At 32.8% G+C, this 25,301-nt stretch overlaps 2 protein-coding genes across 2 annotated transcripts; both read left to right on the top strand.

Moving 5' to 3' along the window:
* Window positions 1–1,886: 1,886 nt before the first annotated feature.
* LOC127243852 (uncharacterized) lies at window positions 1,887–11,434 on the top strand. The gene is made up of 12 exons (XM_051264059.1): window positions 1,887–3,091; window positions 3,338–4,052; window positions 4,561–5,041; window positions 5,438–5,589; window positions 5,688–8,987; window positions 9,085–9,288; window positions 9,388–9,591; window positions 9,671–9,829; window positions 9,946–10,287; window positions 10,392–10,800; window positions 10,874–10,955; window positions 11,044–11,434. Exons 1-12 carry the CDS (start codon window positions 1,980–1,982, stop codon window positions 11,264–11,266), a joined length of 7,383 nt encoding a protein of 2,460 aa, XP_051120016.1. The 5' UTR covers window positions 1,887–1,979; the 3' UTR covers window positions 11,267–11,434.
* Window positions 11,435–20,668: 9,234 nt separating this feature from the next.
* On the top strand, window positions 20,669–22,096 carry LOC127243746 (WUSCHEL-related homeobox 7-like). Its single transcript, XM_051263911.1, has 2 exons — window positions 20,669–20,928; window positions 21,760–22,096. Exons 1-2 carry the CDS (start codon window positions 20,669–20,671, stop codon window positions 22,094–22,096), a joined length of 597 nt encoding a protein of 198 aa, XP_051119868.1.
* Window positions 22,097–25,301: the final 3,205 nt, after the last annotated feature.

The following is a 25,301-nucleotide window of genomic DNA, read 5'->3' as shown; positions in this document are numbered from 1 at the left end:
CAAAGTTTGTTCCCGCCTCAGCCTCAAGTCACCTACCACACAGTTCGCCTAGTGTGACTTTTTCGTTGGATATGGTTTGCAGGATATTATATTTGATCAGAGTTTACCCAATGCGCACTTTCGAATAGCGACTGCGGATTCTCACGTTATAAAAAAAATATATATATTTGTACAAAAATTAATATTTAATAGAGTATAAAATATTATTTTTTTATTTTATTGACACAATTTAGTATATTTCACATCAAAATAAAAGATTCAGATCAAAGTATCAAACAAACAAACCTTGGATTTTGTGTGAAAAAACTATTTTTTTAATATCCTAAATGATATTTATGCTAATTGTTAAGTAATTTTTTTTTATTTTATAAAATGACAAATTTATTTTTATTTTGTATATAAAAAATGGTAAATAAAATAAAAACAATAAAGTAAATTTTGTGTATAAAAATAGAAAAAATAACACTGATTGTTAAACATTTTAAATAAAAAAGTAAAACGTTAAATTGTGGACGGATAAAGTATTTTTATAATTTAATATATATAACTAAAAATTTAAAATATATGTTTAATTATTTTAATAATATATAGTATAGATATTATTTTATAAAAATATTAAATTTATATAATATAAATAAATAAATTTTTTGAAAATATATAAAAATAATTAATAATTACAAAAATAAAAATAAAAATAAAAATTTTAAATAAATTTTAAATAAATCTATATATATATATATATAAAAAAGACCCTTTCTGTACATTAGTAATTTTTTCATCTACCATTTTAATATATTAAAATCAAAATTTCTCATATTTGTTTTCTTAAAAAAATTAACCTTTAATTAAATATCAAAATATATTTACTTTTTATTTTGCATATTATTTTTAAATAGTAAAATAGATATTACATTATTTATTATATTACATATTTATACTAATTTACTTTAAAAGTTAAAATTGTACAAAATTTATCTGTAATTTTATAAAATTGCATTCAAATTCCCTATATTTTTAAAATTGTGTCAAATTCCGTTGTAACTCCTAGGCCGTTCTTATTTAACGTATTTGATCTAGCCGAAATTGCGAATAAATTTTAGAATCTTAATTTCTAAACTTCTAAAATTACAAATATATTCATTTTTCTTATATTTAACTTCAAAAATTTTAAATATACTAAAAAATAGTTATTTTTCTCATATTTTAAAAATTTATTTTTACTGTTTTTTAGAATAAATATAAGAAAAATAATATATTTGTAATTATATGAGTTTATAAATCGATATTCTAAAACTTATTCGCAGTGTTAGCGTATATGGGTCAAATACCATAGAATAAAGACCGCCGAGAAGTTAGACTCAGAGTTTATGAAATTACGAGAGAATTTGAAATAGTTTTAGAAGTGCGAAAAATTTGACACAATTTTGTAAAATTACAAGTGAATTTTGTTCAATTTAATTTACTTTAAATGAAAAACTTACTGACGAACATAAGAGTATTGAAAAATACGATCTCATTAAAATAAGGTTGCTTTCTTCTCTAATTCTCAAAAATATAATTTTTTTACAAAAATTAAATATATCATATACTTATTATTTTTATATTATTTATATAATTTTTTTATATTTTATATTAAAATATTATATATTCAAAAACAAACCCAATTATAATGAAATAAGTGATCCCTGTAAGACAAATTTTTTGATTTTCAATTTTATTATCTAATCAAATATTTATATTTTATTTATTATATTATATTAAAAATAAAGTTTAAAATTTAAAATAGCACGTTAATACAAATTTATATAATTATCAAAAACTATTTCGTATTCCAAATCTAACCCAAAATCCAAATATTACAAATATTACATACAAGTAAACACATGTTCCCTCCATCTTCTTGCCCGGCCGTTTTAGAGAGGGTTTAGGGTTTATAACATCCACTATCATCCTAAACCCTACGCCCTGCAATTCAATCAATGGAACCAAAAGAAGGGGAAAAGCTCTCCCTATTCACCCTCAAACTCAATCACAATCACGAACTAAAGCTCAAAGAGCTTCTGCGGAACCTAACTTCAATTGAATTACAACTCTGCTCCGATGCCTCTAAGGAGTTCGTCAAAATCCTCAAATCCAACGAGGGTTCGAAATTTCTCCGCCTCTATGTCGAATCATCCTCCAAGCTCGTTGAAATTTCCCAAGCGTGGGAATTCCGCAAAGGCAAGCCGGGGTTTCCGCATATTTTGAACCTAGTAGCTGCAATAATGAAGCATTCCAAGGACGTCGGCCATGGCGGCGTTGGTCAAGCTTTGAATGAGTTTGCACGGTGGGTGATAGTAGAGAAAATGGGAGATTTGTACAAGGAATTGAATAGTAAAGAGGCGAAGAGACAGAACGCTGTACTTTTTCTGTTAGCATCCATTGTTAAGCGTAATTCACATCTGGCGTGGGAATTAGCCAAGGTATTTGATTTCAAGCTAGCTGTTTTTAGTAAGCTAGCAGAAGTGAGGTTGAGAGCAAAAAAACTTGTTGAGGGAAGAACTAAAAATTATTCAACAAGAAAAGCTTTTGTGGCTTTTGCCATGGCGTTTTTGGAGGTTGCAAACCCGAGGTTTATGAGGGGAATTTTACAGAAAAAGGAGATGTATTTGGGGGTGTTGAGGGGGCTGGAGAATGACGATGATGAGACTGTGGTTCATGTGCTGTCTGTTCTGCGAGATAAAGTGCTTTATTCGGAGTCGTTGGTGCCGACGGGGCTAAGGAGTGTGTTGTTTGGTACTGTTACATTGAAACAGCTGGTTAGTGTTTCCGGGAGGGAAGATTTCGGCGAGGCGGCAGAGTTGGCTAATAATGTGTTGGTTATGGCCTGTACTGATCCGATGAATGGGCTGATGCCGGATTTAGAAAGGGTGCCGAGTCCTCTCCATGGGAATCGGAAGCGCCTTTTGGGTCTGATGAAAAACTTGAAGGCTACGGAGATTGCTTTGCATAAGAGGCTGCTGCTGGCGATTGTCAATGGTCGGCCATCATTGGGGTCTGCTTATTTGGATGAGTTCCCTTACAATCTTGATGATCTTTCATCGAATAAATGGTTAGTTTCAATACTGTTCTGCTTTTATTCATTGTGATAATGTGCTGATACTCAATGTGCTCATTTGTTAATTAAAAGATCGATTAGTTACCTAATATTAAGTTACTATGTAAAATTTTCTTGTTTATCACTAATGCATTTGACAATGTTCGTTAATCTATTTTAACAAATATACTTAGTTCTTTCTTTTGTGTATGTCTTAGTGTTCATGTTGTGTGCGGTGACTGAATTATGAATGACTTGCAGGTTTGTTGCTATTTCTTTGGCTTCAGATGTTGTCTCTGCAGTAACCGATGGGCTTTCAATTGGCGCTGTCGGTAGATCACCTGAATTTTATATTCAAAATATGCAAGATATATTAAAATGCATCGGACCACGACCCTTCACTAGATTAGTTATGAACAAAGGGTTACTTCACTCGAAATCTCTTGTGAAACATGGAACAGTGAAGCTTGTATTCGAGGTGTTAAAGTTATTGGGATTTTTATTTGAAAAGATGGACCATTCTTCACTCACAAAAAACCGTATGATGCATAAATGGGAAGCATTAAAGGCAGAGATTCAACATGGAGTCTGCTTGTTGCTTCCCGATCCCCAAGTTTTGCTGTCTTTACTTTCTCCCCTGAATAACTACACCAAGAATCTTGAATCTACTACAAAAAGGAAGGCTGAATCAGAGATTGCATTGGAATCAAAACCATGTGCAAGTGCTAGAAAGCGGTTGAAAACTTCTGCTGCAAATGAAGATGTTGACATTCTTATCAGTGGGGTTGATAATACTTTTGAGGTGGATATCTCCGGTGATGGAGGAGTTGCAGAGTTATGTGAGCAACAAATGGAGAATGTTGATCCTATCATGGAAGGTGTTAGAAACCTTTGGGGTTTAAATCAGCTTACGGATTTAAAAGACGTGGATGTATATTTTTACTCGAAGATTCTTGAGACTCTTCAAATCTATTATGTAAGTTGTGACATTTAATTTTCTCTTTTTCTGTGATACTTCAAATTGTTTTGTTTTGATAAAAAATTTAAATTCGTAACTTATTTCTGTGAACTTCATGGCTGTAAATTTAGTCTTCATTTTGATAGTTGAAATAGCATAAATGGATGTCAAAAGCTGGTTCAATTGTGTTATTGGAGCCGCTGATTTTAGCTTATAATGGTTTATATGTGTGGATTTACATGCTTGACTTCATTAATTTTAAAAGTGATTGATACATAGCGCAAACAATAGCTTTCAGAAAATTAAAATTAAGTACATTTGTTATAGAATGTTGGTTGTTTCTACAAATATTCTTTTTTGCTCTCCCACTTTTGACTTCTCTTATGCTTCAAAATGCGTCTGTCTTTGATACTTCTTATTTCTTGAATGCTTCCACATCGTACTCTTAATATTCTAGTTTCTTTTTGGCTAGTTTGGTTGTTGGTTGTGCTTATAACTTACTGGAGAGTTCTATATTTCCTTGCAGCGGACTATTCCGATGGCCATGGAGGGATTAGTTGATTTATTTAAATTTCTACCAAATAATCCTCTGGCACTACCGACAATTCTGCAGCAGTCCCTATTAAAACTGCTTAATGAACATGTCAATCAATTCTCTGGAAGGATGCCTGCACAGATGTACAAGCACCTCGATTCATTTGTCACCTTATTGATTTGTTCGTCTGTAAGGGAGATAAAGGAGCAGGCTTATAAGTTAGCAAGGGCGGCCATGTTAAGCAGCGGTGCATTTGACAACAGCACAGGGGAAATTTGTGCTTGGTTCTTTTTCATACCTGGGTATAGTGGCACTCGAGTTTTTTTCGAAGAGCAGGAAGTTGAAAGTGTTGAGAAGTTGTCATCTATTATTATATCTTTCCTTTGTCATGCTATTTCCACAATTGGCAACAACTTGTACAGATATATGGATTCGTTGAGGCATTACATATATGACAAAGATGGTGGTAAAGGTAAGTGTTGTAATTTCTCTATCTTTTGGGGATTCATTTGGTTCTAATGTTTGCAAATATTTATGTAACCAGGCACCTTGGGGTTTTGTTTATTCGAGGTTTTGTTTTCCCAATCTTTTTGCTATTCAACCTCTCAATTTTCCTCGCAAAGCATCACATCCGACTACTATAAAAAAAAATTAAACAAACTCTTTATTGCCATGTAAATTTGGTTATGAAATGCTTCATATATTTTATTTGACTAGTTTTTGTAAGAGTGAATTCGTATTTAACTGTATGTTTCTTAATTTATATAGTCAACCATCATATATAGTGCTTTTAACTTTTTAATTTTACCTTCCCTTCCATTTTCCACTATAATTTTAAAATTTTAATTGTTTGCTGTTATGTCTACAGATCTATATATTGAATTTAGCCCTTTTATCATATGCATTTTGGAGCATTGCCTCCGGTTGTTGAGCTCGAAGTCCAGATCCTTCACACTACCCCAGAAATCACTGATATCTCTGTATGTTTGCAACTCAATCAAATACATATTGGATACACAAGTAAGATGGCTTGTTTACCTTATTTTTCATACTATGTTATAAATTACTTTTCCAGCATCATTTGTATTTGATGAAGATTTATACCTAATTTTTGTAAGGTAAATGCTGGAGCTTTGTCATATCTAATTGATCGTGTATTATCTGAGAAGCTTGAAAAGTGCGACAGTAAAATTGTTGCTATGGAATTCAGCACATGTCCCCGTGAGTGGAGGCCATTGAAGGCTCTGCTGCATTTTGGACGTGATATTTTGCATCAGCAATATTACAACTTACATTCCAATACTCTCCATTTATCAATGGTATCATCTATATTCTTTCCTGAATCAAATCATCTTGCTGATGTTTCATCAACCATATGGCCTGAAATGTTCTTCACTGCTCTGAATAATGTTATTCACGGTAGAGTAAAGAAGGAAGACATATCTTATATGGGTGATTTTGAGTCAAAGGAATCTGCTTCTCATGCATTTGCTTGCTACTTAAAAAGTGCTCCATTTCATGTGCTTTTTTCATCTGTTATGCAAAGTACAAGCTTGCATTTATTTGAGCAGTCGGGCCTTCTAAAGTTATTGTTTGAGAAGGTCTCTGAGATGCCGTATGATCATCTTGTTTCTTCATTATGCAACGTACTCTTCTGGATTAATCACACAAGGTTATGCCACAGAGACAGATCTTTGGATGAGCTCAAAGTTGTCACTGAAATATGCTTTAAACTCATGGAGCATATCTTGAAGAAAGTGTTTGTCGAATATACGGACATTTTTAGTCCAGCTTTTGGTAAAGCTCCGACACTGCATTATGAGGTTGAAGTGGTAGAAGTTATCTTTAATCACCCAGCTGTGGTTTCATTTCTTAATTCCCCTCTCTCTTGTGGTGAAGAGCTTTCTGATTCCGTCTTCGGGGAGCCTTTGGAGGAACTTCTTGAATCAGCTAAACAGAGAGTTCATATGATAGATCACGGTATCCTGAATTTGATAAGAACAGTTTCTGAGCATGTCTTTGCTATTTGTCGTGATTGTGCACAGGATCAGGTTACAGATATCAGGAATTGGATATCCAGAGCATTTAAAGTGATGGAGCAGAAACTGTTTCTTGCATTCAAACTCAAGTTCGATGCGTGTCTCCTGTTGATGGATTTTAAGCCTTTGCTTCCGATTTTTTATGCTATTTGCACCTTGGTTGGTTGCATGTCTCCCTTTGAGCTGCTTGACTTGGTGAACTGGTTATTCTCTAGGATTAGTTTCGACAGTACAGCCTTATCGTTGAACAGAAATGCTCATTTTGTTGCATTGCACTTAGCTAGTTGCTGTTTTGATTCTCTTGGAGGAAGACAGGGATATAGCTTTTTAGGTGGGACAGATGAGACACAGTTTGATGTTTTGGAATTTGAAAAGATTTTCTTTCAAGTATTGGATTTTGGCAAACGATCCAAACTAACTGTGGCTGATACATGTCTGCTTAAAGCTGTCCAGGTTATAAAATATTCACATCTTTCATCTTCTATGGCTTTATCAAGAGTTGTGGCGAGCACTCCAGTGAATATAATCTCTTATTGCTTACATGGTATTAATCCGACAAAAGCTGAGTTGTTGTACCTTATAACTGGAATGAGCCCTGTGCATACATCTGTCTTTGGATTTATGCTTTCGGAAATAGTGGATAATTCGTTTCCTCCTAATGCCAATGCAGTTGAAGAAACTTGTAAATATTCTTTTTCTGATGAAGAATTGGTGATGCTTTTGCCTGCTGTGCTCTTATACTTGAATTCCGTCAAGTCCAAATTTGAGGGACAGCACTGCAAATACTTCGAGAGAATAATTTTGGCATACTTCCGTGTACTGTTTGGTGGCTTTTCTGAGTGGAAGACGTTTGTCTCTAGATCGATATTTGAGATTGGTGTTGATGGTCCCTCAACTGCAACCACTGAAGCTTTTTCGAAGCTTTTCTCTGATAGTCTTCTTGGAAAGGCAATCCATATGACACAGGAATATTTAGCATCAAGTGAAGAAATGTCGAAGTCTAAAAGCAGGTCAAGTTTATTTAAGTCGGTGTGCCCATCTCGCGCAGATGATATTTTTGACAACAGCCTTAGCGAGAGAAGCTTGCATTTGCTCAAACGGCCTTTAGATTTTGTCAACAGAGTTGTTGCGAAAGTAAAACTATGTAGAATCGTATTATTTCCCGATTGTCATCAGCTTCATTCTCAGATGGGAAATGGAGAAAGAGAGGAGATTCACTCACAAGTTAACTCTCGTATCGAAAAGTCGAGAGTCCGGTTTTTAAAGATGTTGATCGATTCCTGGATAGTAATTGTCAGTAAATCCTCTAAGTTTCTTGATCATGGTGGGAATATAGATGGATTGGATCTTTCTTTGGCTAGATTTCTTGAAATCTTTGTTATCAACAATATATCAGAATTGACGACGTTGATGCGCGATTATCTTATCCAGCTGGATTCTCTTCCCTTTATTGAATCACTAGTTAAGTCGTTTCTTCTTCATAGGTTTGGGGATCCTGTCTCTATGAAGATGCTTCGTACTGTTCTAACTTCTTTGAGTGATGGAAAATTTTCGTGTGGATCAGTACTTCAGCTGTTGCTTGCTCATTCCCAATTTGCTCAGACAATTCATATGGCCTGCGGGTCACATATTTCAACTCCACTGGGTTTGGTTTTGACTCCTATGCCGAGCATTTTAAGGTCAATTGTTATCGCCACGACTGATTTAGACACCTCGGATTTCCGAAGCAGTAAATTAACATCTCAGCAACACTTGAATTCGCTGGAACTTGTAAAGCTAGTCAGGGTGCTTTTCCGTATATATTCACAGCAAAAAGAGAGAAATTCTGTGTCTGAGACGGACCTCAATTCTAAGGAGTTGGTCTATCTTCTCTTGTCATCTTATGGGGCGACGTGTTCTGAGATTGACTTGGAAATATACAATTTGATCACAGAAATCGAGTCGAATGATGCGTCGCGTGCTGGTACTGTTGCTCAAATGTGTTACCTGTGGGGAATTGCTTCTTCGAAGGTTAGAAAGGATTGGGAACATGAAAAGCTCGCGCAGTCTTCTGATCGGAAAACTATGGAAGCACTTGAAGAACGTCGGAAGATGATAATTAGGGAGAACCTTCCAGTCGACCCTAAGCTCTGTGCTCAGACAGTGTTGCATTTTCCTTACAACAGATTTGTCGATTCTGGTACTCCTAGGCAGCAAGTATACGATCCGTTTTTCGTTCTCCGCTTCTCGATTCACAGTCTTTCCATGGGCTATATCGAGCCGGTTGAGTTCGCCAGTGTGGGATTGCTTGCTGTTACATTTGTAAGTATATCTTCACCCGATGACGATTTGCGAAAATTGGGTTATGAGACACTTGCCCTGTTCAAGACTGCACTAGAGGTAATTATACCTTCTCCCATTGTTACATTAAATATTTTTATTTTATATGTATTCATACAATGGAGATTATTACAATACTCGAAACTCTTGTTAGCAGAATTGCCGAAAGAAGAAAGACGTGTCGCAGCTTCGTCTCCTACTGTCGTATGTGCAAAATGGAATCGATGAGCCGTGGAAAAGGATCCCATCAATTGTTGCTGTATTTGTTGCAGAAGCTTCTTTGGTATTGTTAGACTCGTTGCACGACAATTATTCGACTATAAGTAAGCATATTATGAGTTCTTCCAGAGCGAACATGAAGGTATATGCTGCTTGGGTGTTTGGTTCACATTTTTCGTAATTTGTTTTTTTTACTGGATAAACGTTATCATTACCTGTTGGTTCTTGTAAATATTTATAGGCCATACCGTTGTTCCAAACCTTTTTCTCGAGTAGCTCCAAAAGTTTTCGAGCAGATAGATTGTGGATGCTTCGACTGTTGTATGTCGGCCTGAATTCAGAAGATGATGCTAGAATTTATATCAGAAACTCCATTTTTCAGAATCTCTTGAGTTGCTATTCTTCGCCTCTTTCGGATAATGATTCGAAGGGACTTACCATTCAGGTTAAGTTTAAGATTATGCAAATACTCTTCTTTTCAATTTGGTTCGATGCTTTTAAGATTGTGCGATATCTTGTTGCAGATAGTTAAGAAGGCTGTTCAATTACGTAAAGCAGTCTGGTTTTTAGTCAAGAACTGTGGTTTGATTTCATGGCTGTCTTCTATTGTTTCCTCTCTCTCTGGAAATACATCCCAAGACGAGAAGATATTTACTCGGACACAGTTGCCCGTCATTTTGGAGGTGCGATTTCTCTCGTTCCGTCATGTTTTTTACCTTTTTCGCCTATGATGTCTGTTTTCATAATGTCGGAGACTCTCTTACTGTCTTAATTTGATTTGTTCATATTTTAAATTCAGATCGTAAATTATATCACGGCTCCCAGAAACATATTCGAGTGGCTTCAGAATACGGCAATGGAGCAGCTTTCAGAACTTTCATCGCAATTATACAAACTCTTAGCGGACAACATTGTCCTTGACGTCGGAAAATACAACATTTGCAGCTCGATTCTGCAAATATTGACGACGGTTCTAAAGATTTCTCAGAAAAGAAAGGTGTATCAGCCTCATTTCACATTGTCCGACGAAGGTTTACTTAGCCTTAAAAATTCCGTCGAATCAGCAACGTGCGATACAAGTACGGTTTTGGGACTCAAAGCTGTTCTTATGAGCACTCCTCCTGTCACTCTTCTCCGAATGGTATTCCTAATCTGATCTCATCTCTCTTTTGCATATTTTCAGATATGTTTTGCGATATTAGCATTATAAATCGTTCGAAACACTTGAATTACATATTTTTGTAGGATCACGAAAAGCTTTCCGGGTTCATAAAATGGGCGGCGACAGCTGCGATTCAATCAACCTCGTCGAACCTTCGACCCGAAGATTGCGACAATCGTTCAACGGCGGGGAAGAAAGTGATCGAAGAACCCCTCACGTCGAAGCTTCTGCGGTGGCTCACTGCTGCAGTGATCCTCGGAAAGATTTCCTGTAATTTAGACATGATTATCGACAGCGATATCTTGGAAAAACCGAACCTCGATAATCTGCTGTCTCTGTTCAGACACGACGATATGGCGTCGGGAGAAACTTCATCCGAAGACACCTTAGCTGCCGCAATACTTTACCTGCTGCAGAAAGTGAAATTCGACCACGCGTTGCTTCGTTCTGCCGTCTCGGCGCTCTGTCTCCTCCTCTCGCATTTGTTTTCAGGTCTGCTTCGTCTCGTTTCCGTTTCTTGTAATAAACTACGCTTATCGTTTTACATTTTAATCGATATTTACAGAGGTGGATTCGTCGCCGACGCCTCTCCGAGCGCTCTGTCTGAAAATACGTTGCCCGGCCGAAGCCAAGCCCACGTGGAGATGGTAACTACAAAACCGGTCCTTACACGCTTGTCGACTCGTTATATTCTTAAAAAATATCGAAAATTCTCTTGTGCATTTATCGTGCCAGGTCGTATTACCAGCCGTGGAGGGATCTTACCATGGAAGCTTGCGACGACAAGGACAGAGTCGAGGAAATCCACGGCTGCGAAATGCTCGTGATGATGGCTTCGCGCGCTGTTCGCAACGGAGCTGGTCGATCGCATCGACTGACGGATGACGAAGATGGCGCGGAATTTGTTGGGCGTGTATGGGACTGGGAAACCGGCCTTGTTCATTCATCCTCCGTCTGAAAGGGTCACAATGTTTATCTCTTTCAAGTAAGCTCACTATTTTGGATTTTTTTGGTCTTATGTGATTTTGTTCTTTGTTCTGTTGTATATTTGTGTTAGTATATTTTTCAAACTGTATATATTAGAGGTTGTTGATTTATTAATCTGGTAGGGTTTTGAATTTGTTTATTTACTATTTCTTTCATATTTTGATCATTTTTTTTATTAATAATATATTTGTTTTCTCCTCCATTGCTGCATACTCCATCCATTAACGAGGTCATCGAAATTTAGGAGTAAGATTCATAAATAATTAAAAATATATTAGTAAAATTAATTATAATATAATACAAATAATTATAAATTAAAATTAAAATAATTAATTAATTTAATTAAAATTACAAAATTATAAAAATTGTAAAATTTAAAATATAATTAAAATAGAAATAATAAATTAAAATTAAAATTTCATTATTTTTATTTTAATATTTTTTTTTATAATAGTTTCATTTTACTTTTTATCTATTTCCTTTTATAAAATTAAAATATTACTTTCCTCGTCCCAATGCAATAGTCTTATTTATCATTTTTGTCAATTCTAAAACAATAATCTTATTTCCATAAATAACTATATCACCATAAAATTACTTATATTTTTTTATTTTTATTACACAGTTGCTACTGCTTTTTACATTAATATACTCACAGGGATAAAAAAGTCTTATATACATATTTTTTACCAACTATCAATATAATATCAATATTTATTAAATTTCGTGCTCAATCCAATTAAGACTATATTTATGGGATGAAAAAAGTACTATTTTTTAATCCGTGTGTTTGAGCATTGTGGTATTATTAGTCTGGACAGAGGAAATATTATTTATTTGGAAAGTTTTATGGTGCTGATTTAAGTGATTTGAAAGAATCTGAACATATGAAAATATATAAACCGCACATGTCCATATGTTTGTAGTGAAGAAATGTATTGTTTATTCATAATTACATGGTGCTTTATAAAGAGTATGTCATGTACTAAATTAACTACAAAAAATATTGTTGAGACTATTATTTACTATAAATGATAAACTGCTAATAATAATATTGTGTTAATAGTAATATCTGTAATATTTTTGTTCTTTTTATTTTATTTGTCATTTTCATTTTACAAAATAAAATCATATATTTTAATCATATTTTTATTTTAAATATATATATTTTTAATTAATTACTAATTATATTTTATTTAAATTTTTGTATATACAGTAAATAGTAAAAAAAAAAAAATTGAGACGAGAGAATACATAAGGATTGTAGTTATTAATTAAAAAATAAACATATTGATTATTGACAGTTCAAAATAATCAAATCGATACATTTATTGTTAACAGATGGAATGTGTTAGAAAACTTAGGTCTTTTTAATGAATTTTTTGTTGACCATTTGTTGTTGTTATATATGTTTAATTTGGATTGGTTGAGAGAAAATAAAAATAAAGTTGTTTAAGAAACTTAGGAGTTTACGAAAAATAATGGTCAAATAGGGACATATTATTGCATTTATTCAAAAAATCACATTATTGTTTTGAAATGAATTAATTCAGATGGCGATTGATCCAATACCTAAATAATTTTATTTAATTTTTTTTTATTTGGTTGTTTGTTCAGAATTTAGCGCTTAATTAATTATACCAGTTGTTAACAATAAATACAGAAATAAATAAATAGGAATTTTAATATTTCCTCCGTCCTAGATAAGATGAACGCATTGCTATAGATACGAGAATTTAGATAAAGTATAATTAATAAATAATTAAAAATATATTAGTAAAAATAATAATAGATTAAAATAACTAAATAGTTTAAATAAAATTTTAAAAATTTTAAATTTTAAAATATGATTAAAGTGAATAATTAATTTTTTTTAAATAAATAAAAAGATAAATTATATGAAACGAATAAAAATAAAAAATAAGAATAAATTATGTGGTACGAGACAATCTTAGAGTATAATAAATGGAAAGGTAATAAATAGGGCTTAGAAGAATCTTTTTGGAATTTGAGTATATTTTGGATGTAATTGATTGATTGGGTGTAGTAGAGAGTAGTAGTAGTTGGAGATTATAGATGAAATCAAGAAAGGTATATGATATTAAAGACTGTTTATTTAAGATAATATTAATTTTTTTATAATTTAATTTTTTAGTATGTGTTTGTCTTTGAATTTTGTAGTTGGTTTGGAGTTTTAAATAATATAAATTAAATTAATATAATTATTTAATATAATACTTCCTTCGTCTCTCGTGTAAGGTTGTCGTTTACTTTTTGCACATAAATTTTTAAATATTAGTATTATAATGGGTTGTAATACAATTACTCCTATTAGTATTGTGTAATATAAAAGTAATGATATTTGTGTGATATATCGTAAGTTGAAAGAGTATTTATTATGCTATGTAATTAGTACAATTACTGAATTAGAAAATTGTAACCTTATTTTGGGACGAACGAAAATAGAAAATGACAACCTTTCAATGGGACGAAAAGAGTATAATTAATTGTTATTATAATATCTACTCCGTCCATCTATAAATATTATAATTTTTTTTATATTATTGTATTTAACATTTAAAATATTTTAATATTTGTATAATTTTTTGTACAAGTATCAATATATTAGTATTATAAAATATTAATATAAATATTTTTGTATATTTTTTTAATTTGTACTAAATTTTAATATAATAATTCATATTAAAAAATTAACAAGTAAAAAATAAAAAAGACCAGTGGGACAAAGGTAATATTTTAAATATAAAATTAATATTTAATATATATAATTTAAAAATAAAACCGTAAAGGAATCACCTAATATAGTCCATCTTAATGTATATATTTTGTTATCTACAAAGCATATATATATACACACTAGAACACGCTCTTGCGCGGTATACCGCGCGACTATTATATAATGTAATGTAGTGAAACATTATTTATTTGAAATATAAACTGTAAAACAAAAATACAATCGAATTATTTGCGCTCAAGTCGGTTGATCAGGTCGATTGGTCCTCGGTCGGTTGGTCAGGTAGGTTGGTTAGCTGTTAGATAGGCAGGTCGGAAGGTCCTCGGTCGGTTGGTCTGGTCGGTTGGTCCTCGGTCGGTTGGTTAGCGGTGGGATAGACAGGTCGGAAGGTCCTCCGTCGGTTGGTCTGGTCGGATGGTTAGCGGTCGGACAAGTCTGATGGTCAGCAGGTCAGACAGACAGATCTGATGGTATGTGGTCGGATAAAGTAGGTCGGCTGGTCTGCGGTGGAATAGGCAAGTCAGCTGGTCCGCAGGCGGATAGATTGAGATAAGAAGGGTGACCCTGCAAGGATAGATTTATGAGTTTTGAAATGTTAAAAATAGCAAGGATATTTCAACTTTGATAATTGTTACGCACAAATAATAATAATAATAATAAAAATAAGGATAGCAGGATTTTAAAGGAAGTTAGATACAAAGTCGGGTGGGAATGGAGAAAAATTTGCGCTCAGGTTGGTTGGTCGGATGGTCAGGTGGGTTGGTTAGCGGTCGGATAGGCAGGTCGGAAGGTCCTCGGTTGGTTGGTCTAGTCGGTTGGTTAGCGGTGGGATAGGTAGGTCGGAAGGTCCTCGGTCGGTTGGTCCTCGGTCGGATGGTTAGCGGTCGGACAGACAGGTCTGATGATCTGCGGTCGGATAAAGTAGGTCGGCTGGTCTGCGGTCGGATAAAGTAGATCGGCTGGTCTGCGGTCGGATAAAGTAGGTCGGCTAGTCTGCGGTCGGATAGGCAAGTCAGCTGGTCCGCAAACGGATAGATTGAGATAAGAAGGGTGACCCTGCATCTCTTTATGAGTTTTGAAATGTCAAAAATAACAAGGATATTTTAACTCTGATAATTGTTACGCAATAATAATAATAATAATAAAAATAAGGATAACAGGATCTTAAAGGAAGTTAGACATGAAGTCGGGTGAAAAAGGAGAAAAATTTGTGCTTAAGTCGGTTGGTCGGATGGTCAGGTGGGTTGGTTAGCGGTCGGATAGGCAGGTCGGAAGGTCATCGGTCGGATGATCAGGTCGGTTGGTTAGCGGTGGGATAGGCAGGTCGGAAGGTCCTTGGTCGGTTGGTCCTCGGTCGGATGGTTAGCGGTTGGACAGACAGGTTTCATGGTCTGCGGTCGGATAAAGTAGGTCGGCTGGTCTGCGATCGGATAGGCAAGTCAGCTGGTCCGCAGGCGGATAGACTGAGATAAGAAGGGTGACCCTGCATCTCTTTATGAGTTTTGAAATGTCAAAAATAGCAAGGATATTTCAACTTTGATAATTGTTACGCACAAAAAATAATAATAATAATAAAAATAACGATAGCAGGATCTTAAAGGAAATTAGACACGAAGTCGGGTGGAAAAGGAGAAAAATTTGCGCTCAGGTCGGTTGGTCGGATGGTCAGGTAGGTTGGTTAGCGGTCGGATAGGCAGGTTGGAAGGTTCTCGGTCGGTTGGTCTGGTCGGTTGGTCCTCTGTCAGATGATCAGATCGGTTGGTTAGCGGTCGGATAGGCAAGTCGGAAGGTCCTTGGTCGGTTGATCTGGTCGGTTGGTCCTCGGTCGGATGGTTAGCGTTCGGACAGACAGGTCTGATGGTCAGAAGGTCGGACAGACATTTCTGATGGTCTGCGGTCGGATAAAGTAGGTCGGTTGGACTGCGGTCGCATAGGCAAGTCAGCTGGTCCGCAGGTGGATAGACATGTCGCTTGGTGGGTGCGGCCAAGGAGTCTTTTGGTCTACCGATTGGTCTCTGGATTGGTCGGTTGGGCTATTTGAGTTCTGAAACTGGTGGAGGCATTTGGCGAGGCGGTTGATGTAACCGACCAGACGACGTTCCAAAACGTTTCGTCTTGGGCGGTTGACGGCAGTTGCTGACGACGGTTCCAAAACGTCTTTTCAAGCCAGTACAAAGGTAGGCTAAGGGCTAAATTGTCATTTTTAAAAATGAGGGGCAAGATAGACTTTTCAAGTGGCAGATCCGTACAAACTCGTATTTATAAGATATAATATATATTCAGTAAATTTAATGTTATTATATATTATATATTATAATTTTAAATTTATATTTATTTATATTAATCTTATTGCATTAAATTAAAATATTAAACAAATTTACGCATAAAAATATCATTAATTTTTATTTTCTGTCCCACTCTATTTGTAATTATTTTTATTTTCATCCATCTCATTTTATTATTTTTTTAGAACAGATGATTATATATTTTAATTATATTTTAAAATTTATAGTTAATAATTTATTTAATTTTAATTAATTGATTAGTTATTTTCACTTTGATTCTAATTTATAATTATTTATACTTCATTCATCCCACATATAATGTCACATTTTTTTAAAAAAAGTATTACATTTTAATCATATTTAAAAATTTTAAATTTTAAATTTTTTTTAACTATACTAAATACTTATTTTAATCTTAATTTATAATTTATTTTTACTAATATATTTTTAATTATTTACTAAACATATTTTTCGTAAATTCTCGGTTTTTACATTAACATTGTTATTATATAATAATTATTAATATATTTTATTTAAATTATCATACTATTTTTATAAAAAAAAAAAATTGGACACAAAATTATTATTAATTTTTTAAAATTCTATAAAAAAAAACACATATATACGTTAGTCTTGTATAAAATTGAATTGGACAGCATAGCATAGGATAGAATGTCAACAAATTTAATGTTTAACCAATGGAAGAAAAGAAACGGTTTATCTTCCTCTACTATGTTATTCATCATGCGTCAATTTCAAATCCCCTTTTTCTCTCACTCTAAATTTTTCTCTCTCTATATTATATGTGTATATATATATATATATGTGTGTGAAAAATGCATGCAGAGAATAGGGTGCACAGAGAGCAGTGCAATTTCGCTACTACAGTACATAGAAAATATATATATATATATATATTATTTGAATGGTGTGATAAAATAAAATGTATTCTCTCCGTTTCAAACAAGGTGCAACATTTATTTTAGGCACGAGTTTTTAAATGGGTAGTATTAGGTATGATAATTTAGAAATTAGGTGATGTGATCGAGAGAAAAATGTATATTTTATTCTTTTTATTTGGGTGATGTGATTAGATAAAGTATGATGTAAAAATTAAGTATAATTAATTATTTACTATTTTGGAAATGTTGCAAGGTGTTCGGGATATACCAAAAATGAAATATTGCACGGTGTTTGGGACGGAGGGAGTATTAGTTATTTTTTTGTTATGGAAATATTAGTAAAATATATTTCCTCCGTCCTATATTTATATATCTATTTTCTTTTTGCATGATATTTTAGAAATATTATTATTCTATTGGGATAAAGTAGAAATAAATGTAAAAAAAAACTTAATTAATCCTATTAGTATTATATGATATAAAGATAATGACATTTGTGTTATATATTGTAAATTGAAATAGTATTTGTAATATTAGTTAGATAGTACAATTACTAAAAAAGGAAATATATATTTTGTTATGGGACGGACTAAAATGAAAAAATGGATAGATTGTTAAGGGACGGAGGGAGTACTATTTTCGTCCGGTTCAAAGGGTCTCACTATTTTTTGCGTGTTGATCTTTAATATTAATTATTATATCAAAACATAGTATAAATTAAAAAAAAATGCAAAAATACTTCAATTACTGTCTTATAATACTAATAGTAAGATATTTGTAAAAAAAAAAAAATTATACAAATATAAATTTAATTTTTAATTTTAAGTATAGTTATGCAAAGAAAAATAAATATAACTTTTAGAGACAGATTGAGAGAGTATAAGACAGAACAAAATAAAAAATATTACAAAATATGGTGGAGGAGTACATTATGATTGTGTTTGTTTGGGATTTTGAATTTTGAGTTGAAATTTAAATAGTAAAAATTCTAGATTGAAATAGTTGTATTATGTAATATAAATATGTGTTATGTAATGTTTTAAATATAAAAATGAGTTTTAGTATAATAAGAAAATAAAATTTAATATTTCCTCCGTCTCACATTCTATGTCTTGATTACTGTAGAAATAAGAATTTATGATAAGTGTAATTAATAAATAATTAAGAATATATTAGTGAAAATAATTAACTTATAATATAAAGTATTATTAAAATAACTAATTAATTTAATTAAAATTTAAAATGAAATTAAGATATATAATTATTTTTTTAAAAAAAAATAACCTGAGACGTGAGACAGACAACAAACAAACAAATACACCCATAATTATATAGGATAGCAGCAGCAAAGCAGAGTAGAGTAGGACTAGGACTAGGACTAGGACTAGGATTAATGGTTCAATTTCCAAAGCCTAACCCCGCCTCCCTACTACTACAATAACCGATTTGATCTTCCCAATTTGCCCCTACGGTTTAGGGGGCATTATGGTCATTTCATGCATGCCCCTCCATGTTTTTCAGAGATTTTTCACCAAAAACTATACGCGCATGCAATGCAAATAATCCAATTCCCATTCCCAAATCCCAATCAATATTTATATTCTGCCATTGCCATACAGATACTCCCTTTCTCTTTAATTTTTTTCATTTGACTCTTCATTTATCTAAATACAAATTTTCGTATCTCTTTCTTTTTTAATAGCATATTCTTCCCGGTGTAAGATTATCGTTTATTTTTTACATGTAAATTTTTGAATATTCGTATTATAATAGATTGTAGTAAAAAAGACGAAAATACTCCCGTTAGCATTGTGTAATATAAAAATAATGATATATGTGTAATATAGTGTAAGTTTGAAGAGTGTTTATTATGTTAGATAAGTAGTACATTATGAAAGTTTTTGAATCTTTTTAACAATAAAAACAAAAAAAATTAGATATTTAATATAATATTATGAAAAAGATACTCCATGTTCTAGATGAATGTATTTCTTTGAATTTTGTAGTAGATAAATAAATAATAATATTTTATTAGTTAGTGGATGGAAGTGTGTAAGATATTTTGATAATTTTGTCCTTTAACTTTGTAATTATAATAATAATTATATATTTGTAATTTAAGTAAAAATTAATGATATTTTGATATTAAAATATAATTAATTTTACTGAAATAGAAAAAAATATATTTTTAAGTGAAATAGACAAAAATGATCAAAAATAATACTTTAAGTTAAAACAGAAATTATTTAAACTTCATTTATCGTAAAAAATAAAATAAAACAAATTCAAGACTTTTGGACAACGAAAGTGAACATATTTTTAGGAGACAAAAGAAATACAAATATATATATGTGAAAATAAAATCTAAAATGCGTGTTTGGTTTTATTTTAAAAATAAATGAAAACTACTACTATTATTAGCCCACATTGTTTTACCGTTCGTGTCTATCTTTCTATTTTTGTATTGTCTCATTTATTATATTACTTTTCTTTTCTGAAAAAAAAAAATTACATACTTTAATTTTATTTAAAAAATTTTAATTTATAATTTTAAATTTATAATTAAATTAATTAGTTATTTTAATTTAAAATTATTTTTATCATACAATAATTATTTTCACTAATTAGGGTGTGTTGGTTTGGGGGTTTGGATTTGAATAGTAAAAATTTTGAATTTGAATAGTTGTATAATGTGATATAAATAGGTGTTGATGTGATGTTTTGAATGTAAAATTGAATTTTAGTATAATATAAAAATAAAAAATATGTGTTTCATTTGTTGTTTTTGGAGAGAAAAAATAGGATGAATAGTGAAAATCTAATCCAATCCCGAAACAAACACACCCAAATTTAAAAGAAAATAAAATGATAAAATAAGTGGAAGATACCGAAATATAACAGTAGACATGAAAAATGAGATTGGGGAATATATTAAAATAATTCTTAAATAATTTTTTTTTTTAAAAAAAAGAAAAAGAAATCGTATCAAAACTAAAGACACTCTCAATTTGACTTTTCATCTCACAGAGAGAGAAAGATCATTGATCGCCATTGTTGATCTGCAGTGCAGAAGTGTAGTTTCTTGCTTGCTTGTTACTAGCAGTTAGTTCCAAGTGAAGTGAAGTGAAGTGAGATTGCACGCATATCCATACACCATCCTTCATCATTGGCTAATTTCCATGGCTACCAATCCTCATCCCTTCCTTCTTCCTTAATTAATTCATTCATTATCTCATTTGATTTTCCCCCAAACCAAACCCTAATTTCATCCCCCCCACATATACATACATATATATATATATATAATCAGTTTCATATAATCCCTCCATTCATCCTTCATTCCATCTCTCTCTCTCTCTCTCTCTATATATATATATATATATATGTACATTTCTGTGAATTGAATTTAATTGAAGTAAGGTTTGATTTTAATGGCGGACGGCAGTGGGGAAGACGATCAGAGGCAGATGCAGAGGGGCAGTAGTGTTAACAACAATGGCGGCGGCGGGTGTCGATGGAATCCGACAAAGGAGCAGATAAGCGTTTTGGAGGGGCTGTACAGACAGGGATTGAGAACTCCGACGGCCGATCAGATTCAGCAAATTACAGAGAGGCTTAGGGTTTATGGACACATCGAGGGCAAGAATGTGTTCTATTGGTTTCAGAATCACAAAGCTCGTCAGAGGCAGAAGCACAAATTACATCACAATAATAACATTAATCATCATTTTGCTGCTGCTGCTAATTATCATCATCACCATCAGCGTCTTCTTCCTCATCCTCCCACGCAGCCGCCATTGATGTTCTTCCCTCCACCTCCACACCCTAATGGTATATACCAACAATATATTCCTTCCATTTTTATTTTTTATATACCAACAATAGGTTTTGTTTTTAAAATATGTATATATATATATATTTATAACATGAGAACCCGTAATCGCTACCTGAAAGTCTTGCGTGTGTCGGATAAACCCGGCTGAACCTATTATATTTTGGGGGTGAAGTGGTTTTATTTAGTAAAAAAATGTGTTTAAAATTCTAAATCAAACAAACCCTAATATGTTGGATTTCTTAATTTCTTTAACTTCATTCTTGTTTGTTTGTTCAAACTTAATGTTGCCACTGATAAATCTCTAAATCCCTTTTGGGTGTGATTTTATATACAACAATGTGGGGTTTCTTTTGCATTATATATATATATACCATTGTCTTAGTATGATTCTTTGTCATAGCTATTTAAATAAAAATATTAACTTTGTTTTGTCTCCAATTTGACAATTTCACTAAAGTAGGTGTTTTTTTTGGGTGAAAATTGGATTCTTGGTAGACAAGAAAGATAGGAAAAATCAATTAATGAAAGGCTGTTTAAATATATATATGTATGTTTTTAGAGATTTTTATTGCTCTTTATCAAGTGATCATTGAATATAATTATGTCACATTTCAATTAATTTATGCATGGTCTATTAACTTTGTGTATATATATATATATACTTGTAAATATTACAGCATTTTGCAGGCCATATTACATTGCTAATGATCATTCACTATACCATCATCATCAACTCCCAGAGGTACAACTGCCTCCAGCACAACCCCAAAGGTACAACCAATCAAAGCAAGGCGAGTACATCAATCGTCATCCTCATCATCAAGAAACCCTAGATTTATTCCCAATTCATCCCACTGGATTCCTGCAAAGAAATTCATCAAATCATGATGATCAGAACAATGAAGATGAAGATGAGAACCCTAATTCAGCTGCTGCAACTTCAACTTCTTCTGGCAACACTACTGATCATCACCATCATCATCATCATAATCATGCCTTTTTTGATTTCTTCTGCAGGAATTGAGATATTCTGAAAAGTGCAAAATGGAATTGGGGATTTTAATTTTAATTTTAATTATATATATAAATTGTAGATGTGGGAATGGGTCACTGAATTCTAGGGTTAGGGTTTTCTGCAACTGACAGGATCTTTGATTCATTTTTTGTTACTTTTATATTGCTGCACTGACTAAAGGGTTTGCTTTTTGCAGTTTATTTTTATTTATTTTAAAATAATTGTAATTTTCTTTTATTGGTCTTTCTTTTTGTTTTTGTAGAGAATTGACTCTCACAGGCATTCATATCTTACCTGTTCATTTGGGATTTTTTTCCCTTTTCTGTGCCTTCAAATTTCATTTCTTTTTACAAGAATAAATTTTCTTCATTTTCATTTATTTATTGTTTTATAGAATCTTGCCAATCATCAAAAGTAGTGTCTTTTTTTAAAAATAAAAATAAAAATATATTAATATAATATTTGAATCGAATTAAATAGATATCTAAAACTATGAAATGAATTTGAATAGAAAATTTTGTATTATTTGTCGATAATTTAAACTAAAGTAACCAAATTAAAAAAAATATTAATTACTATAAAATTTGTATTCAAATTAGATTTTCCTTGGCGATTTTGATTCGAATTTTTTACCAACTCTTACCAATTGTATATAAAAAAAAATTACTCCCTCGGTCTCACGTATCATGTTTTGCCGTTTCTGTTTGTCTCATATTTCATGTTACTTTCCTTTTTTAGATAATGATTAAATACTTTAATCTCATTTTAAACTTTTTAATTTATTTTTTAAAATTTTAATTAAACTAATTAATTATTTTAATTTTATTTTATAATTATGTATATTATAGGATAATTATTTTCACTAATACATTTTTAATTATCTACTAATTATAGCCGTAGCAGACAATGGGATGGAGGGAGTATATAGGATGTGTTTCTTTAGCTACAAAAATTTTACTTTTATCCAATTTTTTTTAATTTTTTTTTTTCTCTTACAAAATATCTTATCATATATTATTTTAATATTAATCTCAAATTAATTTTTTCTTGTTCACCATTAATCTATATATATATTTTTTAACAATGGTTCAATGTATAAAACTAAAAGATAAATAAACTACATTAAATTTTCTAACGAAAAATAATTCAATCGAATTATTGATTATTATTCGAATAGTAAAACTTTTTATTTGAAAGAATAAATAATAGCTCAAAATAGAGGGAATTTAAAAAGCAATATCATCGTCGAAGAGGGTTAATACTTAAGTTGATCGGAGATATCCGACGCCTAAGCCGGAAGAGATCCGTTGGGTTTGCGACGAGCACGGGAACACGGCAATCGTTGAAAACCGATCGAGTTCAGTAACAATAGAAGGCACGGTCGACCCGAAACTAGATACGCTTGCAGATTCACCATGTCTTCCTTCACGGCCTCGAGTTCAAAATCGAACGCGGCGTAGAACATTGCTCGGTAGCAAGATGCCGGGCTCTTCGATAAAGTTTTTCGAGCGCTCTCGATTTCGGAGATCGCCCATTGGAAATTTTTTTTATCAGCTAACTCTATTGCTCGGTTAATACTTTCGGTTAAAAAACATCGATCCCGATGTGTGTCGACTCGAACACAAACATTTTCCTTTTTCGCAACCCTATTAGGCCTATCGACGCTAACCTCGATCGGTTCTTCGATCACGTATTTATCCGAGACGATATGGCTTAACTTGTAACTGCAACTTACTTTAAGCAACGAGGTTTCGACGGTCGGAACGCTAACCGTAATTAGAAAGTCCTTAACTTCGTCGGCACAAAGATCGCCAACATTGATCACTCCTTTCTGTTGGTCAGCGTATAGAACGGCGGGATGTGACCCGGCGCCGATCTCTTTTATGAAAACTTTTTTAGAGGCGCACTCGAGTTTGATTCGAAGATGAGTAGCGACGACGCTCAAAAGCGTCGGGATGCACGGTGTAAGAACGTGTTCGATATCCTCTTCGTTGTCGATGTTGGCAAACATCCCTCCGGTGTAATGCGCGATTAGATACATCGTATGTGAAAATTTTTCGGCTCCGATTCCGAAAGTATGAATCGGGATTCTTGAGGTGTAGTCGTCATTAGGGCCCTTCGGATATCTTACGTTGTTCTTGCAGTACTCGATTAAGGTCTCCATATCATGGGGTCGGATTAGGCCATCGGAAAACAATAGAACGGTGACGAGAGGATTCTCCGTTGTTCGATCTAGAAGTACTTCGACAATCTTTCCCACTGCCTCATTCATGTTGGTTAGGCCGTCGGCGTCTAACGAATCAATTTCTTGCAGAGCGAATTTCCGACCATTTTCGCACATTCTTTGGAAAGAAAACAAGCATCGCGCTTTTGTAGCGAAGATGATAACCGACAACCTATCTTCATCTCTGAGATTCTTAATGACGAACTTCATAGCTTGTTTCATCAGTTTGATTTTCTCCCCGGACATGCTCCGACTTACGTCAAGAATCGCGACGAGATCATTTGGAGCTAGAGGCTGCCGACGTTTTGGCTCGACGTGAATTACGACCTGGAAATCATCATCTTTGGTATTCTTTTGAATCGATTTAACTTCCGGATAGACTTTCATCTGAACTCTTGAATCGAGCAATTCGAGGAGATTGTCCAACTTGGCTTCGCATACTACACATTTTTGGTTCGTAATTTTCGAGTGTTCTTTGATGCACACGAAGTGAAATTTGTGCGAGCATTTTGCTTGGAATAAGTTTTGCCCTGGCTGGATCATCGACTCCGAACATATTGGACATGTCTGGTGAAGATGAAGAACAGAGAACAATTAGAGATGAATGTAATGTATCTACGCATAATGACAGCCATGGAATGGAAAATTATGAGTATCTAAGAACTCAAATCACAAAAGTTTTCTTCAAATTGTTAGGGTAAAATACAGAGTATTCGATTCAACAGATTCTTTGCCTTTTTACAATAAATCTTCATCTAATAATCAATCAATGAATCGAGCAGTCAATTGCACAAAGAGCTTCAATCATCATCCATCCATGGAATTTGAAGCGAATTGTACAGAAATGGAGAATAGTATTAATCGATTGTTCTAAGATTAACAACAGATCAAACAATCCATACGAAACCTTAAACACAAATTGAGTAAACTTCCAACAATCAAATCGATTTCAAAATAGCTAAAAAATTAGAAATAAACCGACCTCAGATT

The sequence above is a fragment of the Andrographis paniculata genome, unplaced genomic scaffold (genome assembly GCF_009805555.1).
Source record: "Andrographis paniculata isolate CXL003 unplaced genomic scaffold, ASM980555v1 Contig98END, whole genome shotgun sequence".
Lineage (NCBI taxonomy): Eukaryota > Viridiplantae > Streptophyta > Magnoliopsida > Lamiales > Acanthaceae > Andrographis > Andrographis paniculata.
This window is presented reverse-complemented; position numbering and strand designations above follow the sequence as displayed.